This window comes from Cetorhinus maximus, chromosome 7 (genome assembly GCF_964194155.1).
Source record: "Cetorhinus maximus chromosome 7, sCetMax3.hap1.1, whole genome shotgun sequence".
Classification (NCBI taxonomy): Eukaryota; Metazoa; Chordata; class Chondrichthyes; order Lamniformes; family Cetorhinidae; genus Cetorhinus; species Cetorhinus maximus.
Genome location: NC_135885.1, coordinates 53,718,266 through 53,732,868, shown reverse-complemented (window position 1 = coordinate 53,732,868; position 14,603 = coordinate 53,718,266). Strand labels below are relative to the sequence as shown.

Below are 14,603 nucleotides of genomic sequence, written 5' to 3'. Positions count from 1 at the left end.
TGAGATAAATGCAAATTAATGAGAATACTGTTCAACAATTATAAATTTTGCATGTGGTCCATGAGACCCCATTCCTCGTACCTAAGTAATCTATGAAGACAAAAAGCCCAGACACTCCAAGCCGTCAATAAATATGACAGACAGAGAAACATAGAAAATAGGAGTAGGAGTAGGTCATTTGGCCCTTAGAGCTTGCTCTGCCATTCAATATGATCATGGCTGCTCCTCTTTCTCAACGCCATACTCCTGCACTCTCCCCATACCCTTTGATGCCTTTAGAGTCCAGAAATCTATCTATTTCCTTCTTAAATATATTCAGTGACTTGGTCTCCACAGCCTTCTATGATGGAGAATTCCATAGGTTCACCACCCTCTGAGTGAAGAAGTTTCTCCTCATCTCAGTCTTAAATGGTCTACCCCGTGTCCTGAGACTCCTTGTTCTAGAATCCTCAGCCAGAGGAAACATCATCCCTGCATTCAGACTGCCCATCCCTGTCAGAATTTTATATGTTTCTATTACATCTCCTCTCATTCTTCTAAACTCCAGTGAATATGGGCCTAGTTGGCCCAATCTCTCCTCATACAACAATCCTGCCATCCCAGGAATCAGTCTGGTGAACCTTCACTGCGCTCCCTCTATGGCAAGTATATCCTTTCTTAGCCAAGGAGACCAAGACTGCACACAATACTCCAGGTACGGTCTCAACAAGGCCCTGTACATCTGCAATAAGACATCCTTGCTTCTGTACTTAAGTCCTCTTGCAATGAAGGCCAACATACCATTTGCTATCTTAACTGTTTGCTGCACCTGCACGCTTGCTTTCAGTGGTTGGTGTACAAGGACACCCAGGTCCCTTTGTACATCAACATTTCCCAATCTATCACCATTTAAGTAATACTCTGCCATTCTGTTATTCCTATCAAAGTGGATAACTTCACACTTATCCACGTTATACTACAAATGCCATGTATTTGCCCACTCACTCAACCTGTCTAAATCGCCTTGGAGCTTCTTAACACCCTCCTCATCATTCACATTCCCACTAAGTTTTGTGTCGTCAGCAAACTTGGAAATATTACTTTTGGTTCCCTCATCCAAACCATTGAAATATATTGTAAATAGCTGTGGCCCAAGCATTGATCCCTGTGGTACCCCATTAGTCACCGCCTGCTACTCTGAAAAAGGCTCATTTACTCCTACTCTGTTTCCTGTCTACTAACCAATTCTCAATCCATGCCAATATATTATCCCCAATCCTATGTGCTTTAATTTTACACACTAACCTCTTATGTGGGACTTTATCAAAAGCTTTCTGAAAATCCAAATACACAGAGAATAAAAGGCAAGTTAAGTAATTCAAGATCATACACAGAATTTAGTGGATATGCTCCCTATTACTTAAAGCTGGCCTAATCAAGAGAGATGTGAATAATAACCCCAAGTTTGAGAGAAACTGATAGACGTGGAAATCAACTTGACTTAACTGTTACTATTTCTGAGTTTACAGAATCATCCCTGCTCTCCTAATAGAGAACATTAATTAATACTGCCAATGTAGAAACATAAAAAACAGAAAATAGGCACAGGAGTAGGCCATTCGGCCCTTCGAGCCTGCTCCACCATTCAATATGATCATGGCTGATCCTCTATCTCAACGCTGAACTTCCGCTCTCTCCCTATACTCCTTGATGCCTTTAGAGTCCAGAAATCTATTTATTTCCTTCATAAATATATTCAGTGACTTGGCCTTCACAGCCTTCTGTGGCAGAGATTTCCACAGATTCACCAACCTCTGAGTGAAGAAATTTCTCTTAATCTCAGTTCTAAATGGGCCATCCCATATGCTGAGACTGTGCAATACTATCAAACAGGAGACGGAGAGATTCCAATGCAAGGGAGAAGTGAGAAGCTGTTGTTTCAGAGACAAGAGGTTAGGAAACAACTACCTGGCTTTGGGTAGAAAAAAAATTATTTTGTATTAGGCAATCCAACCAATGAAGGCAACATCAACATAACTCGATGATCGGGAAATCTACAGGATCAGGTAACTTCAATGGAGAGTTAAACCAGGCAGGATAAAAACATCCAATACCTTTAGATTCCTGATGGATGGGTTAGAGTAAAATTCCATGCCCAAATCTCTAAAACAGATACAAAGGGCCAGATTTTGCATTCCGAAAATGGAACCAAACAGAGGCGTGACAGCAAAAAAAAAATGGCTGCGGTGTGGCACAAGCAGAAGTGCCACCTACATTTCCACCAGTCAACATTTCGGCAGGCTGTGGGAAAGGGCACGGGGCAGGAAGACTGCCCGACAATATTGAGAGGCCCAAGATCAGATCTTGCAAGACCCCGTTGAGTGAGGAGAGATGGAAATGGCCACAGAGACAGGACAAAAGGCAAGGAAGAGTTAAGTTAGAGGATTTTTAGAGAACTAAGGGTGGCATTGGTGTCAAGTTGACATTGAGGGAGTTCAGTAAAGGAGGGGGTAGAGGCGGGGACAACTCTATCGAAGGGTCTCATATCTGCTCTTTTAAGTGCCAGCAACTGAGGGTCATATTTGTTGCTGGCACTTATAAGGGATCATTAGAACGCTCAGAAAAAAAGGCAGCCGAGGCAAGCCATTCAGTGGGCTCACTCCGGGGCTATCCCACCTCTGGTCTGAGATTGAAACAGCAGCCCAACTCTGGTACAAAGTGGGGCTTTCCAATAGGGAAATCCTACTTCCCGGCAGACTAGCAATGGAGTCAGGATCGTGAAGGCTCGTTTCCCGATTCCTGCCTCCAACATGAAAATCTGGCCCAAGATCTTGGCTCAGAATATGGATATTACTGGTGTATCTGCTTTCAATAGAGGATGAAATATACTCTGATGGCAGACAATCAATTTTTGAAAAAATTATTTTCTGATGTATTCCAGCATGTTCTGACTTTTCACCATACACAGTATCAAATTGATTTCAGAACACTGGTAACAATATTAAAACCACTCCATATGGGTAAGCTTTCACATCTTTTATTTTAAAATGCACATCCTTGTTTTCAGATCTCTCCAAAGTTTCACCCCTACAATCACCTCCACCCTACAATGCTCCGAGATATCTGTGCTCCTCCAATTCCAGCCTCTTAAGATAATAAGAAATAGGAGAAGTAAGCTATTCAGTCCATCAAGCCTGCGCTGCTATTCAATAAGATCATGGCTGATCTAACTGGGGTCTTAACTGCATAACCCCCAACTCCTTTCTTGAGCAAAAATCTCTTGAGCACCCCCAATTTTAATCACTCCATCACTGGCAGTCATGCCTTCTGCTAGCAAGTCCATAGGCTCTGGAAGTCCCCCTTCAAATTCTCCACCTCTCTTCTTTTTCCTCCCTTAAGGCACTCCTTAAAACCTACCTCTTTGACCAAGTTTTTCGTCATTGGCCCTAAATTCTCCTTATGTGGCTCGGGGTCTAAATTTTGTTTGATAACACTCCTGTTTTGCTATGTTAAAGGCACAATATAAACACAAGTTGTTCTTGAAAAGTCACAATTGCAGTTCGGTTCTCTTCCCCCAAGTGTTAGGAGAGGGTCCATACAGGTCAGCACAAGACTGAGATGAGAAATTGGAGAAGTTGTGCAGGACAAAATAGCTCAAAATGTAATTTTGTGTCCCTGGAAACATTAGTGTCACTTCATTTACATTAAAATAAATTTAAACTGAACTGGGTTACAGTAGCAGCACTACAATGTAGTACACGAAGTGTACAATACTAATACTTTGTGCAATACTGTACTTACAATTTATTGGTTACATAAATATGTTTTCCTGATTGTAATTACTTTTTGCTTTCATGTTTCCTCATTACCTGTTCCATGGCTTGCACCTTCTCATGCTCCATTTCTTTCTCCTTCTGTTTTCCAGCTCGGATTGCTGCAGTGGATACTGTCTTTAAAGACATGAAGTCTAACGTCATCCATTCTTCCCTCTAGCATAGAATGAATACATCCAAGAATGTTTTAATTTATGGAGCTAAATGCAATGTTATAAAATTACTAACTCTGAGAGTCGAACTTGTTCTTTAGCTATCCAATAAAGAACTAGGAGGCTGTTTAACATTACAGTTAATGTTTTGTTTACAGTTAAGCTGATGCCATCAAAAATATTTTTATCATTAGTCTACGATTTGTGACGCACATGGCACCAAACCATCTGTCATTTGCAGTTTGCCAAAGAAAGTTATTTGCATCATTAAAAAGTCATAACTGGCAGCATTGGTCTTCCAATTAAATAACTGTAGTTTTAAAAAGGATCTTCTAATACCACCCCAGATTATTTCATTGCAACACAGATGGGCTGGAAACAGAAATAGAAAACAAAAAAGAAACAGTCTGCAAAAATAAAGACAGAAAGGGACAGAAAAAGAAAATGGAAAGAACCATAGAAATAGTAGAGAGAAAAAAAATGAGAAGACAATGATAAAACAATAAAGATCAAAAGGGAAATGAGGGAAGGAAAAAACGTCAAAGAAAAAAGATGATAAGAATGAAATGTGCGGTAAATGTATCATGTTTAAATGACACTAATGAATGTAGTACTGGCTTTATTCTACAACAATGAAAGTGGGTTCACATTTTACTACCCACTTATTTTGTTGACAAGTTGGAAAAGACAGATATTGAAACATCGCAAGTAGCGTTGCACATTAAAGTGTCGTGACTTAATGATGTAAAATAACTGGCAAGGTAAGTTATTTTAAATCGCTAAAATGTGAATGGTGGAAAAACAGACAGCCAAAGTCAATTTTAACTTTAACATAGCTCCTTTTCTTATACAGCCAAAGTTTAAGAACTTCTTTTGCAGGTATTTCTGATGAGCAACTAACTGAGAGCATTTTTTCTTATTTTCTAGGAGAGGCAACCCAATGAATTTACAATAATTGAATCACCTTAGACTCATGTTCAACTGCACCCAAGCAACAATATAGAAAATTGTCCAGGCATACCCTGTCCAGAAAGAGCAGGACCAATCTGATCCTGTTAATTACCAACCCATCAGTTGTTATGCTCCCAGCTGATGTTACAACTGGACAAGCCCAATTCCAGGGTGGAACCCAGCTTGATAGATCCTGACTTTTTTTTAAGATATGTGGAGAGTGGCTACTGAACAGAGTCGTAGGAGTCAGCTGATGAACTTATAACAAAAGAATAAAACATTTATTAAACAGGAAAAGGTTAACTATATTACAATACTCCTTCACACACAGCTATACCTTTACAGGTTATATACAACTTCATAAGGATAACACAAGTTACAAATGCCATCTTATACGCTAATTCGCAGTAAGTACACAGTCCATGTAAACTAATAGGCGACCTGTGGTCAGGTGCATCACACTCTGAAACCAAGAGACAGAAGCCACCCCAAACAGATGCTATGGATCTCTCATCAACTCCCCCCCCTCCCAGCGCTTGTCTTACTGTGAGCCAACCAGTCTCACTGAACTCCGCCTTACACACAAGGGTTTCCAATCTCTCGAAGAACTCACTTTGGAATCTTCTCCCAAGTTGATGCTTTCTCTCAGACGCCTTCCACAAGGATCCTCTCCCCTGGATTGCCACGTGCATTTCGCGCCCTCTCTCTCAAATGCTCAAGCATGCCAACAGAACATCACCACTTCACATGCCCATAGTAAAGAGTTACAGCCCTTCGGTTGTCCCCTTGGATCTTCTGGATTCTCGCAAACCTATATTGCTTTAAATGTGCATTTGGCAGCTTTCTCCCTTTAAGCTTGGAGTCTTTCTCTGCTCCTCACTCTTAACTTCACTTAACTGGACCTTTCCCAGGCCCCTATCCTTGTCCTTTGACTGAACTGTCCTCTTCGGACCTTTCCTGTTCCACCCCTGGTTTTGGGGGCTTTCTTCTTTGGTTTTTGGAACCTACTCCTTGCAGTTCCCCCTCCTGTCCAGCCTCTATGGTATCCTGGGTTCAACTGAACTAAAATTGCTTTTCTGGTTTTCCCTGTCCCTGTGGCTCCCTCTCTCTGGACCCCTGTTGCTAGGCAAAAGTACTGTTGTATTCTACCTTGTGGTTGTTTTAACTTTCCTTCAAGAGTCATAAAATCTCATTAGAATGCAGGCACACAAAGCCTTAGGTCACTCTAAAATTAAACTAGATCCCAGGTTTCACCTTTTTAACCCACAAATAGAAAAACATACCTTGAACTTAAAGCTAAAACTTAAACTTAAAGCTATAGCTTATTTCTAACACTCACAAATACAAATACAACTTCTTTTAAACTATCTCTATTTCCTAACATAGTTTACTCTAAACCATAACAATGTGATGGAAGGTGTCATCGACAGTGCTATTAAGTGAAACCTATTCAGCAATAACCTGCTCACCAATGCTCATTTTTGATTCTGTCAGGAGCACTTAGCTCCTGACTTCATTACAGCCTATTTCCAAACATGGAAAAAAAGAGCTGAATTCAAGAAGTAAGGTGAGAGTCACTGCCCTTGACATCAAGGCAACAGTTTTGTTTTATTCATTCATGGGATGTGGGCTTCGCTGGCTGGGCCAGCATTTATTGCCCATCCCTAGTTGCCCTTGAGAAGGTGGTGGTGAGCTGCCTTCTTGAACCGCTGCAGTCCATGTGGTGTAGGTACACCCACAGTGCTGTTAGGAAGTTGAAAGAGTGTGTCTGTGTACAAGATATACAAGGTGTCCTTGTCCATGAATCAAATATGTTAGCATGCAGGTAATGCCTAGGTCACTGCCCCGGGTGGCTCCTGCAGCGATGTCCTGGGGTTGAGATGATCGACCTCTAACATCTTCCCTTGTGCCAAGAAGACTCCAGCCAACGGAGTTCATCTCCCTCAATTCCCAATGCCTTAAATTTACTAGGGCTCCTTGACAGTAAACTCAGTTAAATACTGCCTTGATGTCAAGGGCAGTTACTCTCACTTTACCTCTGGAATTTAGCTTAACTGTCCAGGTTTGGACCAAGGTTGTAACAAGGCCAGTAGTAGACTAGTCCTGGTGGAACCCAAACTGAGCATCAGTGAGCAGGTTAATGTTGAGTAAGTTCCACTCTATAGCTCTGTCAATGATACCTTCCATCACTTTACTGATGATGACAGAAGGCCATTTTATGTGGACAGGACATGCCTGGGCAATTTTCTACCTTATCACACAGAATCCAGCATGGCAGATATACCGAAGAAACTTGGCTCGAGACAGGGCTGGCTCTGGAGCACACATCTTCAGTAGTACAGCTGGGATGTTGTCAAGGGCCCGCAGCCTTTGCTGTATCCAGTGCACTCAGCCATTTATTGATCAAATTGGCTGAAGGCTGGCTTCGGCAATGGTGGGGACCTAAGTAGGAGGCATTTGGCACTTCTAGCTGAAGATTGCCGTTTTACATGCTAGGTTCAGCCACCATTGAGGATGGAGATGTTCATTCAGAGTCCTTTCTCACATTAGTTGTTTAATTTCCACCACCATTCACGACTGGGTGTAGGAGGGCATTGATCTGATTCACTGGTTATGGGATTACTTAGTTTTGTCAAGAGCTTGCTGATTTCACTGCTTAACATGCAAGTAATCCTGTGTTGCAGCTTCACCAGGTTGATCTCTCAGTTTAAGTAGGCCTGGTGCTGCTCCGGCATGCTCTCCTGTACATCTCATTGAGCCAAGGTTTGTCTCCTGCCTCGATGCTAATAGTTGAGTGATGAAAATGCCAGGCTACACATTGTTGTGGAACACAATTCTGTTGCTGATGATGACCTTACAGATGTCCATTTGAGCTGCAATATCTGTTCTCAATCTATCCATTTAGCACACACACTGGTGGACTCAATGAGGACAGGTCTTCATCTTCACAACAGTTTATGATCACCACTCTCACCAATATATTTACAGACAGATGCATCTGCAACAGGTAGATTGGTGAGGATGAGGTCAAGTAGGTTTTTCCTTTGTGTTGTTTCACACCCTCAGTGTGGCATCATGTCCTTCGGGACTCAGCCAGCTCAGTCAATACTGGTGCTTCTGAACCACTCCTAGTGATGACATTGTGGTCTCCCACCCAGTGAACATTCTGTACCCTTGTTATCCTCAGTGCTTCTTCCAAGTGTGTTCAACATTGAGGAACACTGATTTATCAACTGTGGTAGGTGGTAATCAGCAGATTTCCTTCTAATTTAAGACCTGATATAGAGAATTCATGGAGAATCAATGTTGAAAAATCCCAAAGCCATTCCCTCCTGATTGTATATGACTTTGTCACTACCTCTGGTGTGTTTATCTTGCCAGTGGCACAGAACATATCCAAAGATGGTGATGAAGGAGTCTAGGATGTTAGCTGAAAGGTGTGATTCTGTGAGTATGACTACGTCGGGCTGTTGCTGACTAGTTTGTAAGGCAGCTCTCCCAATTTTAGCACAATTCCCAGATGCTGGCAAGGACGACTTTTCAGGGTCAAACTGGGATGATTGTGTCTTCATCGTATACAAATGCGGGTGGTGTGTCTGGTTTTATTCTTATGATAGTTTTTACAGTGGTTTTGATACAACTGAGTGGCTTTCTAGGCCATTTCAAAGGGCAGTTAAGAATCAACTAAATTGCTTTGGGTCTGAAGTCATATATAGGCCAAACCAGATAACAATGATATATTTCCTTCCCTAAAAGACATTAGATAGCTCTCATGGACTTGTTTCCATATTGCAATACGTTGGGGTCCTGAAAAGTTCTTTCATACCTTAACAGCGTCTGGTTTACTTGCAGAACATAATAGTTCTTCCTTGATTTTCCAGGACTTTTCACTGCTGCCAAGATCAGAGCCAGTAGGGGCTTCAATCCATTCCATCTCCGAATCCTTAATCATAAAAATAAATTAAAATACTCTCCATTAACTATGCCAAATGTGTTAATAGCATCCAATTAATATAATTTCAAGGACTTTCACAGCTAAAATTTGCAACTACTATGCTGATTGTGCATTTTTATTAACAACTTATTTCACCTTTGTCAATTCAATGTTGCAAGAACATTTTACACTAAAACTAAGATGAAATAGAAATTATTTCACACTCTGGTGCATTTAATTTCCCTCTGCAATCCTGATTATTCAATGTTGAATTTAAAATTCTTACCATCTATCCATATTTGTTTCTTACATTTCAAATCATACTGATTTAATTTTTTTTCTCTAAAGACAGAACGCACCAATGACGTTTTCCTTAACTTAAATTCATAAACTCTAGAATTCACCAAAACCAAGTCAAGTTAATGACAAAATATTCAAGATCACTGTTGATTTTAAAACCTTCTAATTATCAGACAATTATTTTCAAACTACATTGTTTCATGGGTCAATATTGATAAAAGGCTTAAAACGTACATTTTAGTTTAGAATGGATGCATTAACAAATATAATTATATTTTTAAAAGGTTTGAAGCTTTTGATACTAAGACAAGATAAGATAATGGTTCAAAAAGGTAAAGTAGTTGAAGCAGCAGGTAGCAAGTTAGTTCAAATGTAAACATTCACAACATTGACAGATGTTTATTTATTAAACAAATTTTGGATAGAAATATTGAATGCACATTAACATAGTTTATTTTAGGACAGGTTTGTATTACTGTTAATCCAGGCATCAGTTATCTTTCTCTGTTATTGATAGAAATATTGCATGCCTAGGCTTTGTCACAAATTTATTAAATAAAATGCTATAGCTGATTTAATAAAATTGTAAACCCAATGAATCTCAGTTTGAGATTATAAATACCTTTAGATCTTTTAAAGCATTAGCTCTACTTGTCAAACAGTAAAAAAGCAAACTGAGGGCCCCAGACCAATAGCAGTGGACCTGACCATCCAACTGAATTTCATGCTGGTATGAGTTACTTACTGAGAATGTTTAGTTATCCAAGGTCACAACAGATGCAATAGTCTATTTAACAATTAAACAAGTTTACAGCAGAATTGACAAAGCAACCAATGCATACAAATTCCTTGAATTCAATTAGTTTAGATGTGAAGATGGCCATTGATTTATTTATGTGTTTCAGTTTCTAAATCATCAGTAACATTAAATTAATCCATCATAATGTGCTTCTAAAAAGGTACATGTATATTGTATATTGATGGTTAATGCAATATTTAAGAACACTACAGACAAAGTTTACTTGGTCACATGCCATGTCATAAAACTTAGTATTTCAACGTGCCTCTTAAAAAGAAATATTAAAATCCACCTGCGTTTTGACATTCACTCGTCACTCCTGTGCTCACCAACTGACATTGGCCCCTGGGCTAGTAACATCTTGATTTTAAAATTCTCATCCTTGTGCATAAGTCCATTCATGACTTTGTCCTTTGCAATCTCTGTATACTCTTCTCGCTGTACAACCCTTCAAGAGATCTGCATTCCTCCCATTCTGGCCTCTTGTGCACACCTCCCCTACTTCGGTTCACCATTGATGGCCATGCCTTCAGCTGTCTTGGTCCTAAACTCAGGAATTTCCCAGCCAAATCACTTCACCACTCTCTTCTTGATTAAGATGCTCCTTAAAACCTACCTCTTTAACCAAGCTTTTGTTTACCTGTCCTGATATCTCCTTAAGTGGCTAGTTACCAAATTCTGTCTGAAAATGCTCTTGTGAAGCACCTTGGGGCATCTTACTATATCAAAGGTCATAGAAACTCAAGTCATCATTGTTTTCAGCAACAGTTTGAAGTTTGAATCAACAAATAGCATAGCGATTCTGAGCTTTATCTGTCAACTCACACCCTCCACTTTTACATCACTAATGCAGAATGTGTCCATTTGTCAAGAACTGAGCGGTGGAGACTACTCTGAAAAACTATCCTTTCGCCTATATTACTTGGGCTTGAATTTATCCAAGACTCACGGGATGTAAGTCGTCTGTCTCTGCTGATTGGAATCTCCATTTCTTATTGGAGATTTGCGAACAGCACAAAACAGTCCGCAACTGAGCCAATGCCTTGGTATACTTTTTGGCAACCTCAAACAGATCAGGTGATTAGTGTCAGAGCTAGAAATGCCATACTGCTCCAATAAGGGTCTTCCCTTGAAGCTTGGATAAAGACAAGTCATTGAGGCACAGTATTTCATAAACACCATCTAGCCTACCTACACGTGCCTGTCCAATGCCAGCATGGTTGAGGTTGGTGGATTCAAGGGGAATCCCATCCTCTTCATTTCTCGCTCTAAAGCTGTCTATATTGCTAATCATGGAAAGTTTGTAACAAGAAAATAAGTGTCACAATTACAGTTTTTAAAAAAATGCATTTTGTATTCTTTTCCATTGAAAGCTGACCATTACAACATGAAAATTTGCTGTAAGATGTTTTGTTTTCCTTTCTTAAGCCTATACATACAGAAGAACTTTCACTGAATTCATCAGTTTTTTCCTTTAGTTTCTTCTTTTTCTTTTTGCCTTTCTTTGATTTTTTCTCCTTTTTCTTCTTGCATTTAACAGAATGTTCCTGTAAGAAGGCACATTACAACTGTTTAAAAACTTCTAACTTCTGTATTTTAGCCATCAAAGATACTTCTAAACAAATCAAAATGATTACATCTTTCACCCAGCTTGTACACAATCCATTGCAGTGTCAGCATCAGGATCTTACAGGTTTCTAACATACACAAATGTGAACAAAAATCAATTTATGTGAACATTAATAGCAGACATATATGTTTGATCCGCTGTAATTTCTAACATGTGAAAACACCTATGCCATGGCAGCATTTACCAATAATTTTCTGTTTGTTTATTTCATTGCTATTTGTGGAATATTGGTAACAAAGAATGTTGCTATTTTGTTCACATATACTCAAGCATTATTCATTGTGAAGCAATTTTGTGACATTCTGACATTATAAGGAGCTATATAAATTCACTTTATTTATTATTCTTCTATTGACTTCCCCAATAGCACAGTGCAAAAACCTCTTGTTTAAAAACATCTCAATATATGTGTCATTCTTACCTCAGTGGTAGCTCTCTTGCCTCTAAGGGTTATGGGTTCAAATCTTTCTCTAGTAACTTAAGTACATAATGTAGACTGACACTTAAATGAAGCACTGCTGAAACGCTGCACTGTTGGAGATGCCATCTTTCAGATGCGATATTAATCTGAGACCCTGGCTGCCCTCTCAGATGAGTGCAAGAGATCACATGGCACTACTCGACGACAAGTGAAGAGTTTGCCAAGTGGCCTTATCAACCATCATAAAGAAAAAAATTGGAGAGAGACGGGAAAAGACTAGACAAATGGGACTAACTGGATAACTATTTCAAAGAGCCAGCACAGGCATGATAGATTGAATAGTCTCCTTCCGTGCTGCAAGATTTTTCAATTTTCTTTTCTCATTTTGAGCTTGATGAAAGCTGAGTAAAGATACAATCATTTTTTTAAATTTTAAGTTCATAATTCAGAACTGGACCAACAATATGACTGATAACTTGGAATAGTTTTGACAATTAATGTCTCTAAAGTACCAGGGCTGTGGCACTTTCAATTATTTAAAGGCAACTATTCAGTTACTGAATAAAATCAATTTCTAATGATATTGATTTATATATTCAAATTCAAGCTAATTCTTCTGGTATAATGAAAATTTATTTCAAGCTTCTTAAATGTGTACTTTAGTTTCTAATTCACATAAGTCTAACAGACTAATAACCTATTTGCATTTACAACAATACTTAACTTGGCAATAAATAGGTTTTAATCTCACCTGCATAACAAATGCCTACTTGAAATCACAATGAAAACATTTCTAACTACTTGAATTTACATAACACCTTTAACATAGTAAAAGATTCCAAGACGCTTAACGGGACCATTATCAAAGAAAACTTGACACCGAGCCAAATAAGAAAGATAATGGGACAGAATTGGAGCATAGAGATCTCAGACGGTTGCAGGACTGGAGAAAGTTACAGAGATAGGGAGGGACATGGAGGGGGTTTGAAAACAAGGATAAGAATCAAGAAAATCAAGGTGTTGTCAGATCAGAAGCAACTGTAGGTCAGTAAGCAATGGGGTGATGGATGAACAGGACTTGGTACATGGATGGTAGAGTTTTGGATGATGTCAGAGGGTGGGTTGTGGGTAGACGGCCAAGAATGTATTGGAATAGTCAAGTCAAGAGGTGACAAAGGCATGGGCAAGGGTTTCAGCAACAGGTGAGCTGAGGCGGGGCAGAGTTGGACAATGTAAAGGAGGTTGAAATAAGTGCTCTTTAATGATTGAGTGGATATGTGGTAGGAAGCATATCTTAGGGTCAAGTGTGACAGCAAGGTTGCGAACAGTCTGGTTCAATGTCAGACAGTTGCAAGGGAGAGTAATAGAGTAATTAAGCCACTACTGGGCAGCTTCAAAGATATAATAATGATAAAAGCAAAAAACTGCAGATGCTGGAAATCCGAAACAAAAACAAAAATACCTGGAAAAACTCAGCTGGTCTGACAGCATCTGCGGAGAGGAATACAGTTAACATTTCGAGTCCATATGACTCTTCACCATAATAATGATGTTTGTTTTAGCACTGCGTCTGATATTGTGTGCGTTTTGTCACAAAATCAGAGTCAGAAAATGTTCACAACACCAGAGGTCACTCGACTCATCATGTCTGATCCGTGTTCTGTGAGAGCAACTCAGCTAGTTTCACTGCCTTTACCTGCTAGTCTTGAAAATTTTCTCTCTTCAGATAATTATAGAATTGAAAAGCATGATTGAATCTGCCTCCAACAGACTCTCAGGCAATGGGTTCCAGATCCTAAACACTCACTGCATTAAAAAAATCCTCATGTTGCCTCAGGTTATTTTGGCAATTAATTTAAATCATTGCCCTCTGGTTCTCAACACTTCCCCCAACAGGAACAGTTTCTCCCTATCTACACTGTCGAGATCCCTCATGATTTTGAACACCCATTAAATCTCCTCGCAGTCTTCTCTTCTCTAATGAGAACAGCCCCAACTTCTCCAATCCATCCTCGTATCTGAAGTCCCTCATCCCTGGAACAGTTCTCCTATATCTTTCCTACACCCCTGCCAATGCCTTCACATCCTTCCGAAAGTGCAATGCACAGAACTGGACACAAAGCTCCAGTTGAGGTCAAACCAGTATTTTATAAGGTTCACCATAACTTCCTTGCTTTTGTACTCTATGTCTTTATTTATAAAGCCCAGGATCCTGTATGCTTTATTAACCAATTTCTCAAGCTCCCTTGCCACCTTCAAATGATTTGTACATATCTAGCCCTAGGACCCTCTGCTCTTGCACCCCCTTTAGAATTGTACCCTTTAGTTTTTATTGCCTCTACTTGTTCTTTGAACCAAAATATATCACTTCACACTTCTCTATACTAAGTTTCATCTGCCATGTGTCTGCCCATTCCATCAACCTGTCTGCATCCTCTTGAAGTCTATCATTATCCTCCTCAAAGTGCATAATGCTTCCAAGCTTTGTGTCATCTGCAAATTTTGAAACTGTGCTCTGCACACCAAAATCTAGGTCATTAATACGATCAGTATTAATAGATCAAGAAAAGCAGTGGTCCTAATTCCAACCCCTGGGCAACCCCC

The 14,603-nt window shown here is 39.6% G+C and overlaps 1 protein-coding gene across 2 annotated transcripts in view; it reads right to left on the bottom strand.

The window, feature by feature from the left end:
- Positions 1-14,603, bottom strand: part of cwf19l2 (CWF19 like cell cycle control factor 2) — a 241,711-nt gene that overhangs the window by 168,697 nt on the left and 58,411 nt on the right. For both annotated transcript variants that reach the window (XM_078545514.1, XM_078545515.1), the window contains exons 3-5: positions 11,388-11,495; positions 8,742-8,858; positions 3,849-3,968 (exon numbers count right to left, since the gene is read on the bottom strand). In XM_078545514.1, coding sequence (XP_078401640.1) covers positions 3,849-3,968; positions 8,742-8,858; positions 11,388-11,495 — 345 coding nt within the window. The remainder of the gene's footprint in view (positions 1-3,848; positions 3,969-8,741; positions 8,859-11,387; positions 11,496-14,603) is intronic.